We start from the raw sequence: 20,257 nt of genomic DNA on the forward strand, positions 1-20,257 counted from the left end.
CATTAGTCAGCAAACTGTAATCTGTCGGTTGGCCGATAAAGGGCTACGTTCTCGTCGACCCTATCTTGCACATCGATTGAGCCAACGTCACATCCGAAGTCGCTCAGCGTGGGCACGACAACAGTAACGATGGTCTCTACGTAAGTGACAACAATTTCTACTCACAGATGAGTCACAACTTTGTATCGTTTTGGCGGTGGAAGCATCATGATGTTGGTTTCGATATCTGACAATGGGCGCATAGACCGCCGACGTTAGCCTGAACGCCTAACGTTACAGGGAACAGATCTCGGTACGACAAGATGTCCCATTCATGGTGACACATGGCGGCACGTTTCAGCAATAAAACGCACGTGCTCATGTCGCACGCATCAACACGGACTTTCTTTGTCAAAAGAATATATCTCAATCCCATTGAGCACCTCTGGGATCAGTTTGACAGAAGAATGAAAACTCGACGTCAGCAGTCTCAAACGTTGGACCAGTTGAGGACGACCTTACAGTTAGAGTGTACGACGTCGTTGTCAGGCTGTGGTCATCGCCCGGGGTTCTTTTCCCGCGATATTTACTGTGTAAACTTAATTTTTACGTACGATGGATAAACCTTAGTGACGTCGTTTCTTAGAGACATTTAAATGAACTTGAAGTCAATTTATTAATACAACAGATATTGATGTCGATTTTGACAGTGTGAGGTTACAGCATTTTCAATACATTAATGAAAGAATATCAATACACTAATGTAACGTTTCTTTTGAGATATAGAGATGCAATATTTAAGGATTAACTTGTATATATGTTTTATGTTATGGAGATATAACACAAAAAACCGGATTGTACTCTAAATAAACCGCGGTTTATGATGAGAGTACACTCCGGTTTTTTGTGTTATAGTTCCATAACATTAAACATGTAATCTACTATACACAATCCCTGTGGAAATCCACTATTATTGATGGACTCTTTTCTCTTAGAAATTGTTACGCCGCTGTATCAGCCAATCAAAAGCGACGTTACAAACGGCGACGTCATTTTTCGTTGTTGGAATCGGTGTTATTTGTGCATTTATTTCGTGTAGACGCAATACGTGAGAATCATTGCACAACATAACTGAAAAGTGATATTATACATTCCTTTGGCCGCCTGGTAGGGAAACCAGAGTCTTTGTTTTTGCGACATTATTCATGTTTCACGAAGGCGAAGCCCGAAGCCCTCGTGAAACATGACTTATCCTTGGAGAAACAAACACTCGAGTTTCCCTACCGCAAGGGTAAACAATAAGTTTATTAAAAAAATAAACAATGATACAGGTGACCAGGTTGACGTGGCGTTGTTGTCTGATTCAGTCACGCGGAACTATTTTATCCATTTTACTTGACAAGCTGCGAACAAGGGATATATATATGATCGGGGAAACCCGAGCGCGTGAGAATATCATGATGTTTTATTGCCCTGTCATGTGATCTATATAATCAAACCAGACAGGCTCTTGTACAGCTGAGATACGTTATATGTTTACATACACAACACTTACTACCCTTCAGTTTCTCAGATCTTTCTGCTTTAAAAGTTGTTCAGAAATGGCGTGCATGATTCAATATAATTACTTTTTAATATTATGTTTTTGCTAACAGGTTCTCCCACTCACCATTAATGAAACAGTCGTGTATGCATACGTTATACACTACCAATCTTATATGTAAATGGGACAGCTCGGAGGTGACTACATCATGTTTACGTCTTACGCTTGTGCTCAGTAGACCGTCGGAAAAAGTATTCTTAGTATCACCTCGGTCGGCAACATGGCTATCCCCAAAAGGATGAAATTCTCTCTGGCAACTTTACTCGTTCAAGCAGTTTTCATCATCCTGTACGTAATCTTTGTTGATTATGAAGATGCTGCGGATCCAACGAAGCCCAAAGCAGCTTCGCCTATACCCACTTATTATCCAAGTAAGTAAAACCAGCCTAGGAGTTCTTACACAAGTATGTCAACACTAGTATGTGTAGTACCGTGACACGCGTCCCGTCATATACCTGTGTACTAGTGACTCAATCCAGAATGTCATGTAGTCAATAATCAATGAAGACAAGGAGCGAACTGGAGTCACTTTTAGGATTAGTTTGATATTTTACTTCCAGAGTAAATAGTTGCACATACGTTCGTTGTAATGCACTGATTTTAAAGCTGTAACAACTTAATGCCTAACGTTTACATGTGGCTTGTGTTAGACATGTATCTGACTCAAATCCAAATTATCAACTCAATATAACTAATAAATACTAATCTTACAAAAGGCGTCATCAAATAAAATATCCATTGTACACACGTGTCATTCATTAAAATATCACACATGTCTCATTCATTAAATTATCTTGCACGCGTGTCATTCATTAAAGTATCACGCATGTCTCTTTCATTAAATTATCTTCCACGCGTGTCATTCATTAAAATATCACACATGTCTTTTCATTAAAATATCTTACACACGTGTCCTTCATTAAAATATCACACATGTCTCTTTCATTAAAATATTTTACACACGTGTCATTCATTAAAATATCACACATGTCTCTTTTATTAAAATATCTTACATGCGTGTCATTCATTAAAATATCACACATGTCTCTTTTATTAAAATATCTTACATGCGTGTCATTCATTAAAATATCACACATGTCCCTTTCATTAAGATATCTTACACGCGTGTCATTGATTAAAATATCACACATGTCTCTTTCATTAAAATATTTTACACACGTGTCATTCATTAAAATATGACACATGTCTCTTTCATTAAAATATCTTACACACGTGTCATTCATTATAATATCACACATGTCTCTTTCATTAAGATATATTACACGCGTGTCATTGATTAAAATATCACACATGTCTCTTTCATTAAAATATTTTACACACGTGTCATTCATTAAAATATGACACATGTCTCTTTCATTAAAATATCTTACACGCGTGTCATTCATTAAAGTATCACACATGTCTCTTTCATTAAGATATCTTACACACATGTCTCTTTCATTAAAATATCACACATGTCTCTTTCATTAAGATATCTTACACGCGTGTCATTCATTAAGATATCACACATGTCTCTTTCAATAAAATATCTTACACGCGTGTCATTCATTAAAATATGACACATGTCTCTTTTATTAAAATATCTTACATGCGTGTCATTCATTAAAATATCACACATGTCCCTTTCATTAAGATATCTTACACGCGTGTCATTCATTAAAATATCACACATGTCTCTTTTATTAAAATATCTTACATGCGTGTCATTCATTAAAATATCACACATGTCTCTTTCATTAAGATATCTTACAAGCGTGTCATTCATTAAAATATGACACATGTCTCTTTTATTAAAATATCTTACATGCGTGTCATTCATTAAAATATGACACATGTCTCTTTTATTAAAATATCTTACACGCGTGTCATTCACTAAAATATCACACATGTCTCTTTCTTTAAAATATCTTACACGCGTGTCATTCATTAAGATATCACACATGTCTCTTTCAATAAAATATCTTACACGCGTGTCTTTCATTAAAATATCACACATGTATCTTTCATTAAGATATCTTACACACGTGTCATTCATTAAAATATCCACTTTAGCCCCCGAGGTTTGCTGTAACCTTGATGGCCACAGTTATCTCTTTAGAGTATTGGAATGGTTCTAATATAAACACTTAATATATTTAACAGTTCTCATCTACATTTTAATATTCATAAATGAAGGAGTTCTCACACCTGTCCCTCTGTTGCAATAATAGTTTAGACACGTTGGATTTCCAACTTTATGGCCCCCTAGCATCACTAATGAGGCCTAACTGTATATGATGCAGCGTGATTTTACTTTCGCCTAACACCGGTGTGTATGGTTTTTTTTCTCTTTTTTTCTTCTAAACATATTTTATTGCCGAAAAAATGCAAAAGGATTGTGCACAAGTTACATGAACATTATTAACGCCCTTTCCTTATAAGATAAATAATTGTATATACACATCATAAGATGGCTTTCATAGTTTGAATTACGACATTTATCTATTATTGAGAGAGAGAGAGTCCGGGCTACATAGATGTGATCTTAAAGTCTCAACTGACCATCTATGTACGTACTAATTGATTATGTGGGGCCCATGGACCGTTGACACAGTCAGTGTTACAACGTTGTGTAATTGATTACGTTTATCGGGAATAGCTGGTGAATCAAGGATTACATAGATATGATCTTAAAGTCTCAACTGACCATCTATGCACGTGCTAATTGATTATGTGGGGCATATGGACCTTATGGTAGATACGGGCTGATATGATCTTCAAGTCTCAACTGACCGATCTATGACCGTACTAATAGATTATAATCGAGTATAAATATAACCTAGAAATGAGATATCTCTTGATATGATATAATGATATAACTTTGCAATTTAAGAAATATATGAAAATTAAAATAAAAGATTTACGATTATAAGCAGTTAAGCTGACAATGCTGTGGAAGACATGATGATGTGTATTTCTTAAAAACAGATCAACTTTCCCATGTTCGGGTCAGGTTCCCCGAAGCCATCATAAAGTATACACAAATACACACACATATATATACGAACGACGTGTTCATCGAAGGCCAATACTCCCCCAAAATAGACAGGTGTTTTTATGCGACACACAGGGGCTGGACAGACTTATACTATTATAAAGTTTATATACACATCATATTACTATTAGTGTGTCCAGCCACCAAAATAGACAGGTGTTACTATGTGACACACAGGGGCTGGACAGACTTATACTATTATAAAGTTTATATACACATCATATAACTATTAGTGAGTCCAGCTACCATACTAGACAGGTGTGACATACAGGTGCCATCCTCGATATCCAGGGGTTACGCTCACTTTTGCTCTCTGCACCCGGCCTGTAGAGAGCAAAAGTGAGAGTAACCCCTGGGTATCGAGGATGCACAGGTGCTGGACAGCCTTCTACTATTATATTGTAAATACACATCATATTACTATTAGTGTGTCCAGTACCTGTGGTTTGAGACAGTGAGAAGCTAGTTACGTACAGTGTTGCACATACACTCCCATTGCATCTGAATGTCTCCCTTATGTTAACCCAAGTTTAACACAGCACATCCTCACTACATATTTGAAGTTCAGTCCCTTTTTCAATGAAAGTTTATAATCGCTATCAAAATAAAATTATTCCCTGTCAAAACACACTGCTCTACTGATGTATTGAAAATGCTACCATACATAGATATATCCATACTTACATCTTCACATACTTTCATACCTTTGTGACGTTTCAGGAACGGAAGTTTATAGGGCTTATATTTCTGGAAGACTTGATTTCGCTGTATTCGTGGTCTGAAATACACGTATTATAGACCCCCCGATATCGTTGTCTTCTCATATAGAGGTCGGTAGGACCGCTAGCTATTGACCATCCTCTGCTCTCTACACCCCTGGAATATGTCATAGCAAAATTGAAGGCACGAAGATAGCTGTTTGATTGGTCTCAGGTTAAAAAAACCTGACCAATCGCTAGGCTGATGCCTGTCCTTTGAAGATTACAAAAGAGAGACGCCTGACTTCAAAGCCTGTCAACTTTTACCGTTACGTGACCGCGAGATTCTTCTGATTTGTATCAAAGGGTCGAACTAGTCTTCTTGTCTCATCAACAAGATGGCGCACAATGAGCCTTCAATTTTGCTATGGCATATTCTAGAGGTGTAGAGAGCGAAAGTGAGCGTAACCCCTGGATATCGAGGATGCCTATTGACGGCCATACGCAAAATTAAATCCACTTCAGTATATAAAACGCATACTTTGATCAACATAATTTCAGCTGTACATGTATGTAAATTACAGAGTTAAACGATATCGTGCAGACTTGGATATACTTTCTCGGGTGTGCTAGAATGTTGTTAAAAGCACATATCACATAGCGTCATCTCTTCATTCAAAACGTCATGCAAGGGTTGCAGTAGATATATTAATCAAATTCGACTAACAATGTGAAACGAGCAAGTTCAGCAAGCCAATTATTTATAATTTAATGATTTTAAAAAGCTTTCTCTCGTCAAATATATGATGATTAGATCTTTTTACCCGTCTAAATTTTATGTTCTGTAAACTTATAAAAGCATAGTAATATGAGACGCATAAATTCACATTTAGTTTACTTATACATAGAGAAAGTGCTGCCATGGTGATACGGTGTAAACAAGTATTACAGTCACGTCGACAAGATATAAGAAGTGCTGTATATAGTTCGCTTATCTTAAGGTGAAGGGTACCACTGCATCATTTTAATTGCAAAGAAGAGTTCCAAACAAAGTTTTTTTGACTTGGAGTATTCTCCCCTCAAGAGTAGGATCTTTTCTCAAATATCTAGCCTAGTTATTTCAGAATATATTAAATATATATTATTTCATTGCAAAATGATAATTATCCTCAAAAAGTCCAGACGTATAGTCTATGTTAATTGTATATCCAAAATAATTTTACTGCACCCATTGTAATATTTGGGATCTTTTTATTTTTCTGAACTCCTTACTACTCTTTACTAACTTCTTTATTTCCTAGCGCTGTGCTTGGCAATACCTCACTTCTGGTTTTAATGTTGAACGTTCGCCAAGGTGAGAAATGCAATGGGTTCTGTCCTCAGACCGGGACATACCAAAGTCCTTAAAAAGGTAGTTGTTATTCCCTGTTTAACGTTCATGATTAAGGGTATTTACAACAACTGGTTCACCTGTTGTCGGTATAATTAGACCGGGCCGAATGCTGTGCTGGGTGCCTTCGGCATGGTATTTCAATATGATAGCACTCTAAAGTCGGTATCAGATCCGCGCTATCACAAGGAGGAAAGTACACCATTATACCCTGTCTCCGACACACATTCAAATTTGCACGCATACACAACACACATGGAGGCACGTCTTTAAACTACACTAACTTAATATGACGTTGAACGAAATAAAACCAAACAAAGCCTGTGTGCATCCAGCCATTCAGTGTTTTGTCAAAAGACAACAAAAGCAGAAGAGATATTCTGTATGAGTCTAACAAAATCTGCTGAAATGTTATCCAAAAAAGGTTTGATACATATCCTCTACTTATCTTTTATATTATGCATAATGAACTGAAAACTTGCCCTGTTTATACATCAGCTCAGATTACAAAAATATGTTCTATATGTAGACTGTTTTGTTAGATGTAAACCAGCTTTAGCTATTAAGTCGTTTTATCGTTTCGCTAGAACGGTGGTATTGTAAAATAATGAGGACACCCCTACCCAAGTACCTTCCTCGTAGCCACAAAGATGGGTCTAGTACTAGTTAGTTACCCTATATTCGCTGGCTGAAATTTTTACTTTAATGTGTATCATTTCGCTACTACATTTTGTATATAATGAACGGTGCTCTAAGGCAGGCAATGATAAAAACACTTAAACATTCTATATTTGTCTAATATAAAGTCCGACAGATAATTGCTAACCGGAATTTCCACAGTATATTTTTTAACAGTGCGCTCTGGTCCCACACCAGACATCTGTCTGTCAAAATGTATAAAGTCTGGTGTCAGGGCCAGAGGAAACTGGGACTAGGGGGGAGGGAGCAAGGTAGTGGTTATAATAATAATAAATAATATACAACATTTGATATAGCGCCCTATCTAGCTAATATAAGCAACTCTAAAGCGCTTTACAGTACATAGATATACAATTTTATACAGTCAATACAATTAGCATATATACATTAATCAATAATCAATACAATATTGAGGAATTCGCAGGAGCTGCCTTATCAGGCGCTAACTACTAGTCCTATGCCACCTGGCTAATATCTCCCTATGTGTGTGCGGGAGATGTACTGTTAAATCTTTGTGGGCCTCCGCTCAATTAGTTTTTATTTTACAATGTATATAATTATATCCATATCAACATGTTTCAACATTTCTTAAAAATATCTTTTAATTATCAAATAAGAACACACAAAAGTTCGAATGAATAAAACGTCTCCCGAGCAAGATTTTTTTTCCCTCTCTTTTAGTTGAATTTCTGTCGACAATTCATACAATTTTATACAAAACAACTACCTCATGTTTGGTATTCCGTCTTTGCGTATTGCAGAGTTATCTTCTCTCGGCAGCAGGTATTGAATGATTGTTACGTCATTGGTCTGTGTGAGGAAATTACGTCGTTTTCTCAAAAATTGATGACGTTACTCTCACAAACAAGTGACGTAACAATCAATACCTGTTCCCAAGAGAAGATAACTCTGCAATACGCAAAGACGGAATATATACGTTGATGGTCACCTCTTTTATCTTTAAGTGTACCAGGACATACACGTTATGATATTTGTGGGGTTCGGATTCCTGTACACATTCCTACAACGATACGGGTACTCAGGGGCTGGCTACAACATCCTACTGGGCGCAGTCGCAGTCCAGTGGACGCTTATCATCCGGGCACTTTTCTTCCATGAGCTCGCTTCCGGAGGTCGTGTACAGATGTCCTTAACGGAGTGAGTATGTCGTTTGATAGTCTCGTTCAACCAAACACTTGTTGTCTGCGCAAGCTACGCCGAACAGAGAATTACAAGTGATCAAGCGTCTGGTTGAATGAGACTAACAGTTTCGTTTCTCAAACGACTAGTCTCGTTCAATCAGAAGCTTCATCACTTGTTCGGCGTAGCTTGCGCAGACAACAAGAGTCTGGGTGAACGAGACTACGAAACTGTAAACTGGTCGAGATGCCATTGAAAGAATGTTAGAAGGTACTGGTGTATCTTATATTTCTAAAATAAACGATTATTTTCATGGAACTTCATAGTCTCTACTCGAAACATAATGTTTGGTTACTTAAATGTAAATGGCCTAATTGACAAAATAACATTAATAATGATATTTTCAATTGTCTCACTTCGGTTGAAATGTTCTTAATAGACAATACCGCCCATATGATACGGCCACATTGTGCGTATGGATATACTTGACCCTAACTATGAGACGTGGAAATATAGAAAATAGTAAAATTATTACTTTTGTGTAGACTAAATAAGATAAATAAGTAACCTATACTGAAAAAGAGCTGAATATCTGAAACATAAAAGTAAATTTTAATACTTAGTTTTGAAGACATGAAACTAAACGAAATTTCACATTTTGGACACTTTGCATACATTTTCAATGTATGCACGTGTGATGACGTCATGCATGTTTACATTACAGATTGATCACAGGTGACTTCAACGCAGCCACGGTACTTATCTCGTTTGGGGCCCTTATTGGAAAAACGGGCCCTCTACAGCTTCTGGTCATGGTAATTCTGGAGGTCGTGTTCGCTAACCTCAACGAGTACATTGGCACCGAACATCTCAAGGTAAGTGTGACGTCATATAACCATTAATTACAACGTATGTGTGATTTCATCGTAACATCAATTACATTGTATGTATGACGTCATCTCAACCATCTATCATTACGTATGTGTGACGTCATCTCAACCATCTGTTACAGTGTATGTGTGACGTCATCTTAACCATCTAAAGCAATGTAAGTTTGACGTCATCGCAACCGTCTATTAAAATGTATGGTATCGTTATTGGCATCACCTAACATAAGGTTTGAGAAAATTGGAACAACTCATTATAAAGTGGATGTGACGTCAATGTTTCTACTTATATAAAAGATGCTACGTTATTGGTACCAATAAAAGGTCGATGTGACGTCATCGGTTAAATACAGGTTTCATAATTAGCAGTTGTTGTTTATCATTAATGTTAGCGCGTTAGGTGTGCTATTTTGAAAAGAACACATAATAATGCTACCTTGCCATCTTGTATGTAAAATCAGTTGACGTATTACACTCTCTGTCCATTACTTCGGACAGAGAGAGCAATCTGTTAAAGCGGCAGATAAAGGAAGCCATCTGGGTACGCCACAGTTGGCCAGTTCTAAATCGAGATGAGGGGGCTCATAGACTCTCTCACATCTATGACCAAGTATAAATCCAAGCGTAGCTGAATCGAGTCATTTCGGTACATATATACCAACTATTGTACATTCGCTTACAGCGTACCCGAAATCGACATAGATTTTGTGGACAACTCGTACATATGTTACACCTTTGTGTGCATACGCTTCACTGGTCATTTGTCTGATGAAGGTGACAGTGTACATACCGACGTCACGGAGAAACTCTTATTGGTAAAACGAACTTGTCATAATGTATTACACAACTGCACAAAGAATCGATTAATAATTGTATCATATGTTGTTATGAATGTGCTTTCAAGCACACGTTTTCCAGATTATTTTCATTTGTCAAATAATATGTACGTATACTTATACACATCTGCAACTTCGACAATAAACTAAATGATATTAGACTGATTGAAAATTACCTAGGGGTTAACAAATTCAAATAAAAAAGTTAGGCATGTTTCCGAAAATTGTTGCACCACACTGACCAGAACAAAGAGACAAACACACGCACTTTTAAAGGTAGAAATTTAATACCATCAACATTTCTTTATCGGATCAAAGTTTGTGATCTACGAACTTGAAGCGAATTTCATAGGAGTGTTTTTTTATTCATTTGTTTTATGTAAGAACTGTTCATGTTATTCTAAACAAACCCCGATGTCACGTGATATGCAGAGGAAGTATACAATACACATTCAACCAATCATTTCGCTTGATATGTTGGTATACCAGCTATTCCGTCTTTGCTTATTGCAGAGATATCTTCTCTTGGGAGCAGGTATTGATTGTTAAATCATGAATACTGTCAACAATAATATTTTTGCGGCGGTCTTATTGTTAAAATTTTCGCGGTTTAGATTTTGCGCTAAATAATGGTCGCGCAAATTGAAGTTCCTGTATATTGTTTTCAATGCGCTGATATGTTATTCTTCGATAATGCGCTAAAAATAGTACGATGACAGTATTCCAATATCATAATTTTCTTCTCACACGTGCACCTTGCTGTGATTTTATTTTGACAAATTAATGTTTACTTACACACTAACGGGGCACAGGGACTTGATAATCTGTTACATCTTTATTTGAACCAAAACTAAGGTGTTCAGAGTAATTTTACATGTTCCCCCAATGATCGTATATACTATGATAATGGGGTGTCATTTTTACCAGAAGTCAATCTAAAACCCTAAAACATGTAAAATTACTCTGAACACCTTAGTTTAGGTCCAATATAGCTGTAACAAGTTCTCATGACTCTGTGTATCGTGTGTGTGTGGGTTCGAAATATTGTTCAGTGTTTATCTACCTATCTTTAGATATCAAGTTTCGTCATTACAATGAAAACAAAATTTATGGAGAATGCCTTCATATTACAACTTAAAATATAGTGTTACATTACATACGTGAAATGTGCATTGATCGCTATCAGAAAACGAGGTGACAATACCTGACTTGTGCTACGAGAAGATAATTTGTCTAAGCTATTTATGTCAGGAGCCTTGAAGTGGGATTTTTCTCCTGTTGCATTGTCAAGATGACATGTAATAAATCTAAGTCATCATTGCGCTTGTTTTTTCTGCCTTTCTCCCAGTGCATTGCGTAGAGGACGTATAATAGCCTGCGTCATCCTTGCGCTTTTTTGTCTTTCTCCTGGGCCGTTTTCGTTTATCGCGGTCCAAACGGCTGAACCGGTTCAACCGGTTGGACCAGAGTTGTACGTTTATGAAATAAGGACGGATCAAGTAATCTAATGCTGCTTTCAGACAAGCCTTGACAAAGCCTTGCAAGACCCGCATAAACTTTTACAGGTCCGCCAGGATTCATACCCGAAAATATTACATTAAAAATGGACGTACCGGTTGCTCCGCATAAACGAACTGGCCCCTGTTGTATTAACAAGATGACGTGTAATTAATTGCGTCATCCTTACGCTTTATTTTTTGCTGATTTTTTCCCCGTCATTTTTAACGTTGTATCTTCCTTCTACCTCTGTTTGACCAGGACAACTTAGTTTCTCAGTGTGGCTAAATAAGGTGTCATGGTCACTAAAGACTGACCATTGGATGATCCGAAAGCAAGCGGCCACCGTCGTCTGATTCGCTGAAACGATGATATTTAACTCCGAATGAACTTGAAAGCGTCCGTCAGTTTATCATTATCATCAACGCTTGTTGTCGTTTCGTTTTTGCTTTAAGATTGGTCATCAGATATATCAATTTCTTTTCCTTTTAAGTACAACACAAATCGTTGCTTACTGTTACAGCAACGATGGAAAGCCATAGATATATATAGGGCTAGTTTTGTTTCCTCTTCTATTCACTTTTAACTTATACTAGTAGGGTTTCATAATAAAGTATTGGATTGGATTCTCTAGAAAAAATGATCCAAGTTCATCTTATGCTTGTTTTCAGTCGTTAACCGTTTGCACGTTCCAGTAGCGAAAAATCACGTTTACGGGAGGTGCCGAAAGTTTCCGATTGCGTTTTCCCTCCAAGTAAAATATCAATCGGCAAACCTCGGGTGACTCCGCTACGCTCCATCATGAACGAGTCACCCGAGGAGTTCCGAGTGCAAGTCATATGCGAAAACATCGTTACGAAGCTATTTCCATCAGAGGAATGTGACTTTCATAAAAAGATATTATAATACATGTGTCATAACAGACTTAAATAAATCTAATCTGTTTCTGTGATCGCACACAACGTAAAGGTTTGGGATTACCAATTGCCATCCTCAGGGGATCGGATGACCTAGCATCAAGTCACTATAAACTATACTGAACAATGTGAAGTGACGGTTTATGTATGTTTAGAAACACGCAATGGGTGCTCCACTTTTACCGGGCGTTTGGTTGCCGTCTGCATTACCATACATCGGGTCGTGCTCATCACCAGTTCTAGTTTAGCCACGTCGCGCGCGGTCACTTTTGGTGGAAGGTTCGTAAAGACGATCTGTCGCTTATGTCTTTTAAATTATCTATAAGGACCACCTTTTTATAAAGACCAACACTATACATAAATACCACCTATAGGAAGCCGACTGTCATAACGGTCAACTTCTATACAGACTTCCAATATTAATACCACCTGTCTATAAAGAACATCCGTCTATGACCATTATTTTAACAATAGTCCAAATGGTTTTCTTTCAAAGGGAACATGTAAATAAAAAAATATTTGCCACTTTCTTAGTATAAAAGTTGTGACGTGTGTTGTAGATGAGCTTAATATGTGACGTCAGGTGTAGTAGATGAGCGTAATATGTGACGTCATGTGTTTTAGGTGTGCTTAACCTTTGCCGTCATGTTTTTCTAGGTGAACGTAACTTTTGACGGCATGTGTTGTAAGTGGGCGTTACCTTTGACGTCATGTGTTTAAGGTGAGCGTAACCAGTGACGTCATGTGTTCTATGTGAGCGTAACCTGTGACGTCATGTGTTCTAGGTGAGCGATGTCGGTGGATCCATGTTTATTCATGCTTTCGGAGCCTATTTCGGCCTGGCTGTGTCACGTGTCCTGTACAAAGAACCGCACGAGTCTTCGTCCAATCTTCGTGCCGGATACCTGTCCGACATCTTCGCTTTGATTGGTAGGTGGTCGTCTTGGTTACCATGGCCGTTACATAGTGTGTTACAACAAGGCCGGTATATACATGGCCTTAGGTATATTTCTTGATTTTGTTCAATTCTATCACGAAAAGATCACGACTAGTATCCAAAAAACTTTCTCATATTCTTATTCAAGTCGTGTTATGAAACCAACATTCTGGTTTGTGCGTTGGAATAAAAAAAGTCATCATTTAATCCGCCTCAGAATTCCAGACCATTCGGTCACGTACTTGTTTACGAGCCGCTGGTATATTTTATGACAAAATTGAAGGCGCTACCTATAGATAAATAATCCTTTGATGTTCACAAACAAATCTCACAGCAGCGTAACGGTCAATTTGCAAATTTGAAGGTTTTAAATTTAGATGTCGCGCCTAAGTAATCTTCAAACGACAGGTATCAGTCTAGTGATCGGTAAGATATCGAATAGCTTACCCCATGCCTTTGATTTTATCATAACATATTCTAGAGGTGCAGGGAACGAGACTGAGGGTAACCCCTAGATATCGAGGATGATGTTACATTTAACTTATCTTAAGCGAGATGTTTTACTTCCTTATTTTCAGACATGATTTTGCTGTGATACTTCAGACATGCTGTGTTGTTTCAGGTACAATATTTCTGTGGTGTTTTTGGCCGAGTTTTAACGGCGGCTTGGCCTCCGAGGACGGCAGACTGAGGGCTGTCATCAATACCGTAGCCTCACTTGTCGCCTGTGTCGTGGTTACCATGGCAATATCGTCCCTCCTCAGTCGGAGAGGCAACTTCGAGATCGTAAATATTAAGATATTCTTTAAAGAATATGGCTATATGTGATTTTTCTGGCATTGTTATCCATCATTGTCCGCGCATAGTATATTCCTGACTTTGTTTCTTTGGTTTTTGTAATGGCTGGATCACTTGGTATTGTATTGTAAGGAAGTTTAGATGATATTTTGAACAAAATATTGTTGATGCCCCCGCCATAAAATCGCGTCCCGTGATCAAAGTGTGGGTTTAACTATTTATAGAACGTCCATAACTGGAGCAGCTAATTTCACATGGTGAAGGGAGCATCCATGTCTTGCATACGTTTTCTAGTTTAAATCATTAAAGCGATCCGCAGATTCTTTACAGGGGAAATAAGGGATTCATGGTAGAATATATGGAGTTTTGTCTCTCCGGTTAGTACCACTGTGCTTCATGGGTAGGACTATTTACAGTTGTCTCTCTGTCAAGTATATAAAACAACGCGAGAATACCCAAGTATCAACAAAACAAATCAGTTCTTCTCTTTCCATGCAGAAGGTAAATGCTACTGGGTGTAAAATATTCTCGGGAACAAAAATATTCCGAGTCACCAGCAGTGACACTCGCCCAGTGGTACAAACACAACAAGTGGATAGCGAAGTGTCAACAAAGCCCATTTTCTGTGGATTCAGAGAAACTGTTTTCTCTGAAATATTTTGTTTCCTCATCAAATACCACTGTGACTGCAGAGTAAAGATCAATATTAAAGGATGTCTCCATCAATTAAGTTGTTGACACTTCGATGATGAATATATTTTCTACGTTTAGCTTGAAATACGCGATTAAACTATCATGCCAATTAATATATATACATGTATGTTTGTGCTGTAAATACGTTTTAATTAGAATATTTGCGAAACATATAACGTATCGTCATTGTTAATTGTTTGATTACCAAATTGACCGAATAACCGGTTACTCGTTCGGCAGATTGTGCGAGTAACCAGTTACCAAACTATGACCGGTTTGACAACACTACTGTAAAAACAATGGTAGGGTCACTTTTGAAAGTTCTCTCAAATACAACTGTTATGGGAAAAATCAGCAATAAAAATGTTGCAGACAGATCACTCTCTCTCTACATCAGAATCTGACGTGTACAAGTCACAATTATGGACTGAAATATGCATTTGTCATTTTCCTAGAGTCATTTGCAAAACGCCTCTCTTGCTGGTGGCGTTGCTGTTGGTACCTGTGCCAACATGCCGATCAAACCTTGGGGAGCCATGGTGCTGGGGACGATAGCAGCTCTTGTGTCAACCCTCGGGTACAAATACGGCAGTGTAAGTATAACAATACACGCCGACAGAACATCGACCTTCGTCAGGGAGACGAAACCCTCATGGGTGGAGTCATGTAGGCGATAAACCCTTCAACCAACCAACCATAACATTACAAACACATTTTTTTTTTACATCGGATGATGATAACTACGTAAAAATACAAATGTAAAATCTGAAGTTGATGTAGAAAGCAAAAGTAAACATATTCAACAGTTTCATGATCAATAAACAGATCAGGTTTCTTAAAAAAACATGTCTTCCTTCATTATCTTCCCTTTTAATTCAACTCTTCCCAGGAGATTACCTCCTTCATGTCACGTGTATCCTGTGGGTAGTATTACCCAATTTATCTGTTCTTTTCATAGTCTCATCTATTCTTGTACTATGTTATGTTATGTAACTCAAGCGACCTTATGAATACACGGTATTCATATCATCTATGGCATGTTTGGTTGTAGTCTCGTTCAACCAGACGCTTAATCACTTGTAATTCAAGACTCGGCGTAGATTCCGCAGACAACAAGAGTCTGGTTGAACGAGACTAGTTTGGTTTTTGATTACATGACACTTTCAACTGCAGTTGTCTTCTTTATTCAATCCATTGCATGTGTTATGGATTGGGGAATGCTTGGCTGTCTTTAATTGTGAGAGGATAAAAATCACTTTATTTCCGGAAAGAGAACGACATATCTAAACAAAGAACCAACATAACAAAATAAAAAAACAAATCCACGTTTAAAGAGGGAAGGTTTTAGGGTTATCATCATTCAGAGTCATGTGTAAATGTTATTCACATCACGCATTTTAAGGGTAGATACTGTTTTTATATACAAATAATATTTTCTTCAATTTCTCAAAGAAGTAGATGTTTAGTACCACAGAAACCATAAAAAAATCTGTCGGTATACCATTACAAGCGATTAACTTTGATAATAAATACTTACCATGCCATAAACATATCACATTATAGCATATCATAAACCCTTCCATTTAGACATAGTATACCGCGTTGTAGGATTTCTTGGCAGCCAAAATGAAAGTCCACGATCCGGCTGGCATCAATAATTTGCACGGCATGCCGGGAGTTTTGGCAGCAATTGCAGGAGCCGCCATGGCAGCGCTGGCAACGAAAGACAACTTTGGTGACAGGTGAAAAAATAGGTGTATGGCTATCAGAAATTGATTGTAAAAGGTGTTTATTTATCTTGCCTTGACTACTTCAACGCCTTTAACTCTGAGAAAAACACTCGATACACGTATTTTGAATTCTCATAAATATTTCTTGAATTTTTTAATTTTTTTCATATATCACATTATTCATAGGTTTGGTTCAAAGTGATATAACACAGGGACATCTTGTCCGTCTTTTTTTGTAGAAGTGATCAACACGTCGACTTCAGTCATCACAACAGGTGTTAAACTGAGGTCTTTTACGTTATGTATTCGTCGAAATGCCTTCAGTATATTTAAGCATTGGTGTATTGAATCAAACGCACCCCTCCCGTTAGGTCGTTGTCAGATCTGACATTGTAGTATTTTGTTGATTGTTTGCTCTTTTTGGGACCAGTCTGTACGACATCTTCCCGGCCCGGACGCCGAGTATCATCAACGGTACCGTGTACGCAGAAGACCGCACGGCTATGGAACAGGGCGGGTACCAGATTGCCGCCCTCGTCACAACAATGACGGTGGCTATAGTCGGCGGACTCCTAACGGGGAAGTAAAAGATGGCCGCCCTCGTCACAACAATGACGGGGGCTATAGTCGGCGGACTCCTAACGGGTAAGTAAAAGATGACTGCTCTCATCACAACAATGACGGTGGCTATAGTCGGCGGACTCCTAACGGGTAAGTAAAAGATGGCCGCCCTCGTCACAACAATGGCGGAGGCTATACTCGGCGGACTCCTAACGGGTAAGTAAAAGATGGCCGCTCTCATCACAACAATGGCGGAGGCTTTAGTCGGCGGACTCCTAACGGGTAAGTAAAAGATGGCCGCCCTCGTCACAACAATGACGGAGGCTATAGTCGGCGGACTCCTAACGGGTAAGTAAAAGATGGCTGCTCTCATCACAACAATGGCGGTGGCTATAGTCGGCGGACTCCTAACGGGTAAGTAAAAGATGACTGCCCTCATCACAACAATGACGGTGGCTTTAGTCGGCGGACTCCTAACGGGTAAGTAAAAGATGACTGCCCTCATCACAACAATGACGGTGGCTTTAGTCGGCGGACTCCTAACGGGTAAGTAAAAGATGGCTGCTCTCATCACAACAATGGAGGTGGCTATAGTCGGCGGACTCCTAACGGGTAAGGAAAAGATGACTGCCCTCATCACAACAATGGCGGAGGTTATAGTCGGCGGACTCCTAACGGGTAAGTAAAAGATGACTGCTCCCATCACAACTATAACTGTAACATATAATTAACGAATGGTCGCCTTCATCTTAACCGTGAAAGTGACTTAAGTAAGTCGGACTCCAAACAGGAAGTCAAGCAAACCTTCACAGCAATGGCAGAGCTATATAACAGATGTGATGGTGCTAGTTCGGTGACTCCTACTGAGTAACTAACTTATTACAGCTCTTGACACAACTATGGCGGAGCTATTTAACATATGTGATAGTGCTATTTTGGTGAGTCTTTCTGGGTAACTTACATATTACAGTCACGGGTGTATATATATTGTAGATGTGATGGTTCCAGGTTGGCGACTCCTCTAATCACAACTATAATTGTGCATAGAGTCACGGAACTGATGTTGGCATAGAGTGATGGTACTGATGTTGGCATAGAGTCACGGTACTGATGTTGGCATAGAGTCACGGTACTGATGTTGGCATAGAGTCATGGTACTGATGTTGGCATAGAGGGTTGGTACTAATGTTGGCATAGAGTGATGGTACTGATGTTGGCATAGAGTCACGGTACTGATGTTGGCAAAGAGTCACGGTACTGATGTTGGCATAGAGTCATGGTTCTGATGTAAGCATAGAGTCATGGTACTGATGTTGGCATAGAGTAATGGTACCGATGTTGGCATATAGTCATGGGACTGATGTTTGCATAGAGTCATGGTACTGATGTTGGCATAGAGGGATGGTACTAATGTTGGCATAGAGTGATGGTACTGATGTTGGCAAAGAGTCACGGTACTGATGTTGGCATAGAGAGATGGTACTGATGTTGGCATAGAGTCATGGTACTTTTGTTGGTATAGAGTCATGGTTCTGATGTTGGCATAAAGTGATGGTACTGATGTTGGCATAGAGTCATGGTACTGGTGTTGGCATAGAGTGATGGTATTGATGTTGGCATAGTGTCAAGGTACTGATGTTGGCATAGAGTCACGGTACTGATGTTCGCATAGAGTCACGGTACTGATGTTGGCATAGAGTGATGGTAGTGATGTTGGCATAGAGTGATGGTACTGATGTTGGAATAGAGTCACGGTACTGATGTTGGCATAGAGTCATTGTACTGATGTTGGCATAGAGTCATGGTACTGATGTTTGCATAGAGTGATGGTACTGATGTTGGCATAGAGTCATGGTTCTGATGTAAGCATAGAGTCATGGTACTGATGTTGGCATAGAGTAATGGTACCGATGTTGGCATATAGTCATGGGACTGATGTTTGCATAGAGTCATGGTACTGATGTTGGCATAGAGTAATGGTACCGATGTTGGCATATAGTCATGGGACTGATGTTTGCATAGAGTCATGGTACTGATGTTGGCATAGAGTCATGGTTCTGATGTAAGCATAGAGTCATGGTACTGATGTTGGCATAGAGTAATGGTACCGATGTTGGCATATAGTCATGGGACTGATGTTTGCATAGAGTCATGGTACTGATGTTGGCATAGAGGGTTGGTCCTAATGTTGGCATAGAGTGATGGTACTGATGTTGGCATAGAGTCATGGTACTTTTGTTGGCATAGAGTCATGGTTCTGATGTTGGCATAAAGTGATGGTACTGATGTTGGTATAGCTTGATGGTACTGTTGTTGGTCTAGAGTGATGGTACTTTTGTTGTCATAGAGTCATGGTACTGTTGTTGGTCTAGAGTGATGGTACTTTTGTTGGTATAGAGTCATGGTTCTGATGTTGGTATAGATTGATGGTGCTGATGTTGGTATAGATTGATGGTACTGCTGTTGGTATAGAGTGATGGTAGTGGTGTTGGCATATAGTCAATGTACTAGTCATGGTACTGATGTCGGCATAGAGTCATGGTCCTGGTGTTGGCATAGAGTGATGGTATTGATGTTGGCATAGTGTCAAGGTACTGATGTTGGTATAGATTGATGGTACTGATGTTGGTATAGAGTGATGGTACTGATGTTGGCATATAGTCATTGTACTCATGTTGGCATATAGTCAATGTACTTATGTTGGCATAAAGTCATGTTACTGCTGTTGGCATAGAGTCACGGTACTGATGTTGTCATAGAGTTACGGTACCGATGTTGGCATAGAGTTACGGTACTGATGTTGTCATAGAGTGATGGTACTGATGTTGTCATAGAGT

The 20,257-nt window shown here is 38.7% G+C and overlaps 1 protein-coding gene across 2 annotated transcripts in view; it reads left to right on the forward strand.

Moving 5' to 3' along the window:
- The first annotated feature begins 1,561 nt into the window (after positions 1-1,561).
- Positions 1,562-20,257, forward strand: part of LOC110445908 (ammonium transporter Rh type A-like) — a 21,784-nt gene continuing 3,088 nt past the window's right edge. The window contains exons 1-8 of one of the 2 annotated variants that reach the window (XM_021490770.1): positions 1,562-1,953; positions 8,390-8,582; positions 9,289-9,439; positions 13,487-13,631; positions 14,261-14,424; positions 15,585-15,722; positions 16,738-16,871; positions 17,290-17,438. In XM_021490770.1, the coding sequence (XP_021346445.1) occupies positions 1,803-1,953; positions 8,390-8,582; positions 9,289-9,439; positions 13,487-13,631; positions 14,261-14,424; positions 15,585-15,722; positions 16,738-16,871; positions 17,290-17,438 (1,225 nt within the window). In that variant the 5' untranslated portion in view covers positions 1,562-1,802. The remainder of the gene's footprint in view (positions 1,954-8,389; positions 8,583-9,288; positions 9,440-13,486; positions 13,632-14,260; positions 14,425-15,584; positions 15,723-16,737; positions 16,872-17,289; positions 17,439-20,257) is intronic. The other variant, XM_021490771.1, reaches the window with a different exon arrangement.

This window comes from Mizuhopecten yessoensis, unplaced genomic scaffold, assembly GCF_002113885.1.
Source record: "Mizuhopecten yessoensis strain PY_sf001 unplaced genomic scaffold, ASM211388v2 scaffold2411, whole genome shotgun sequence".
NCBI classification, from domain to species: Eukaryota; Metazoa; Mollusca; class Bivalvia; order Pectinida; family Pectinidae; genus Mizuhopecten; species Mizuhopecten yessoensis.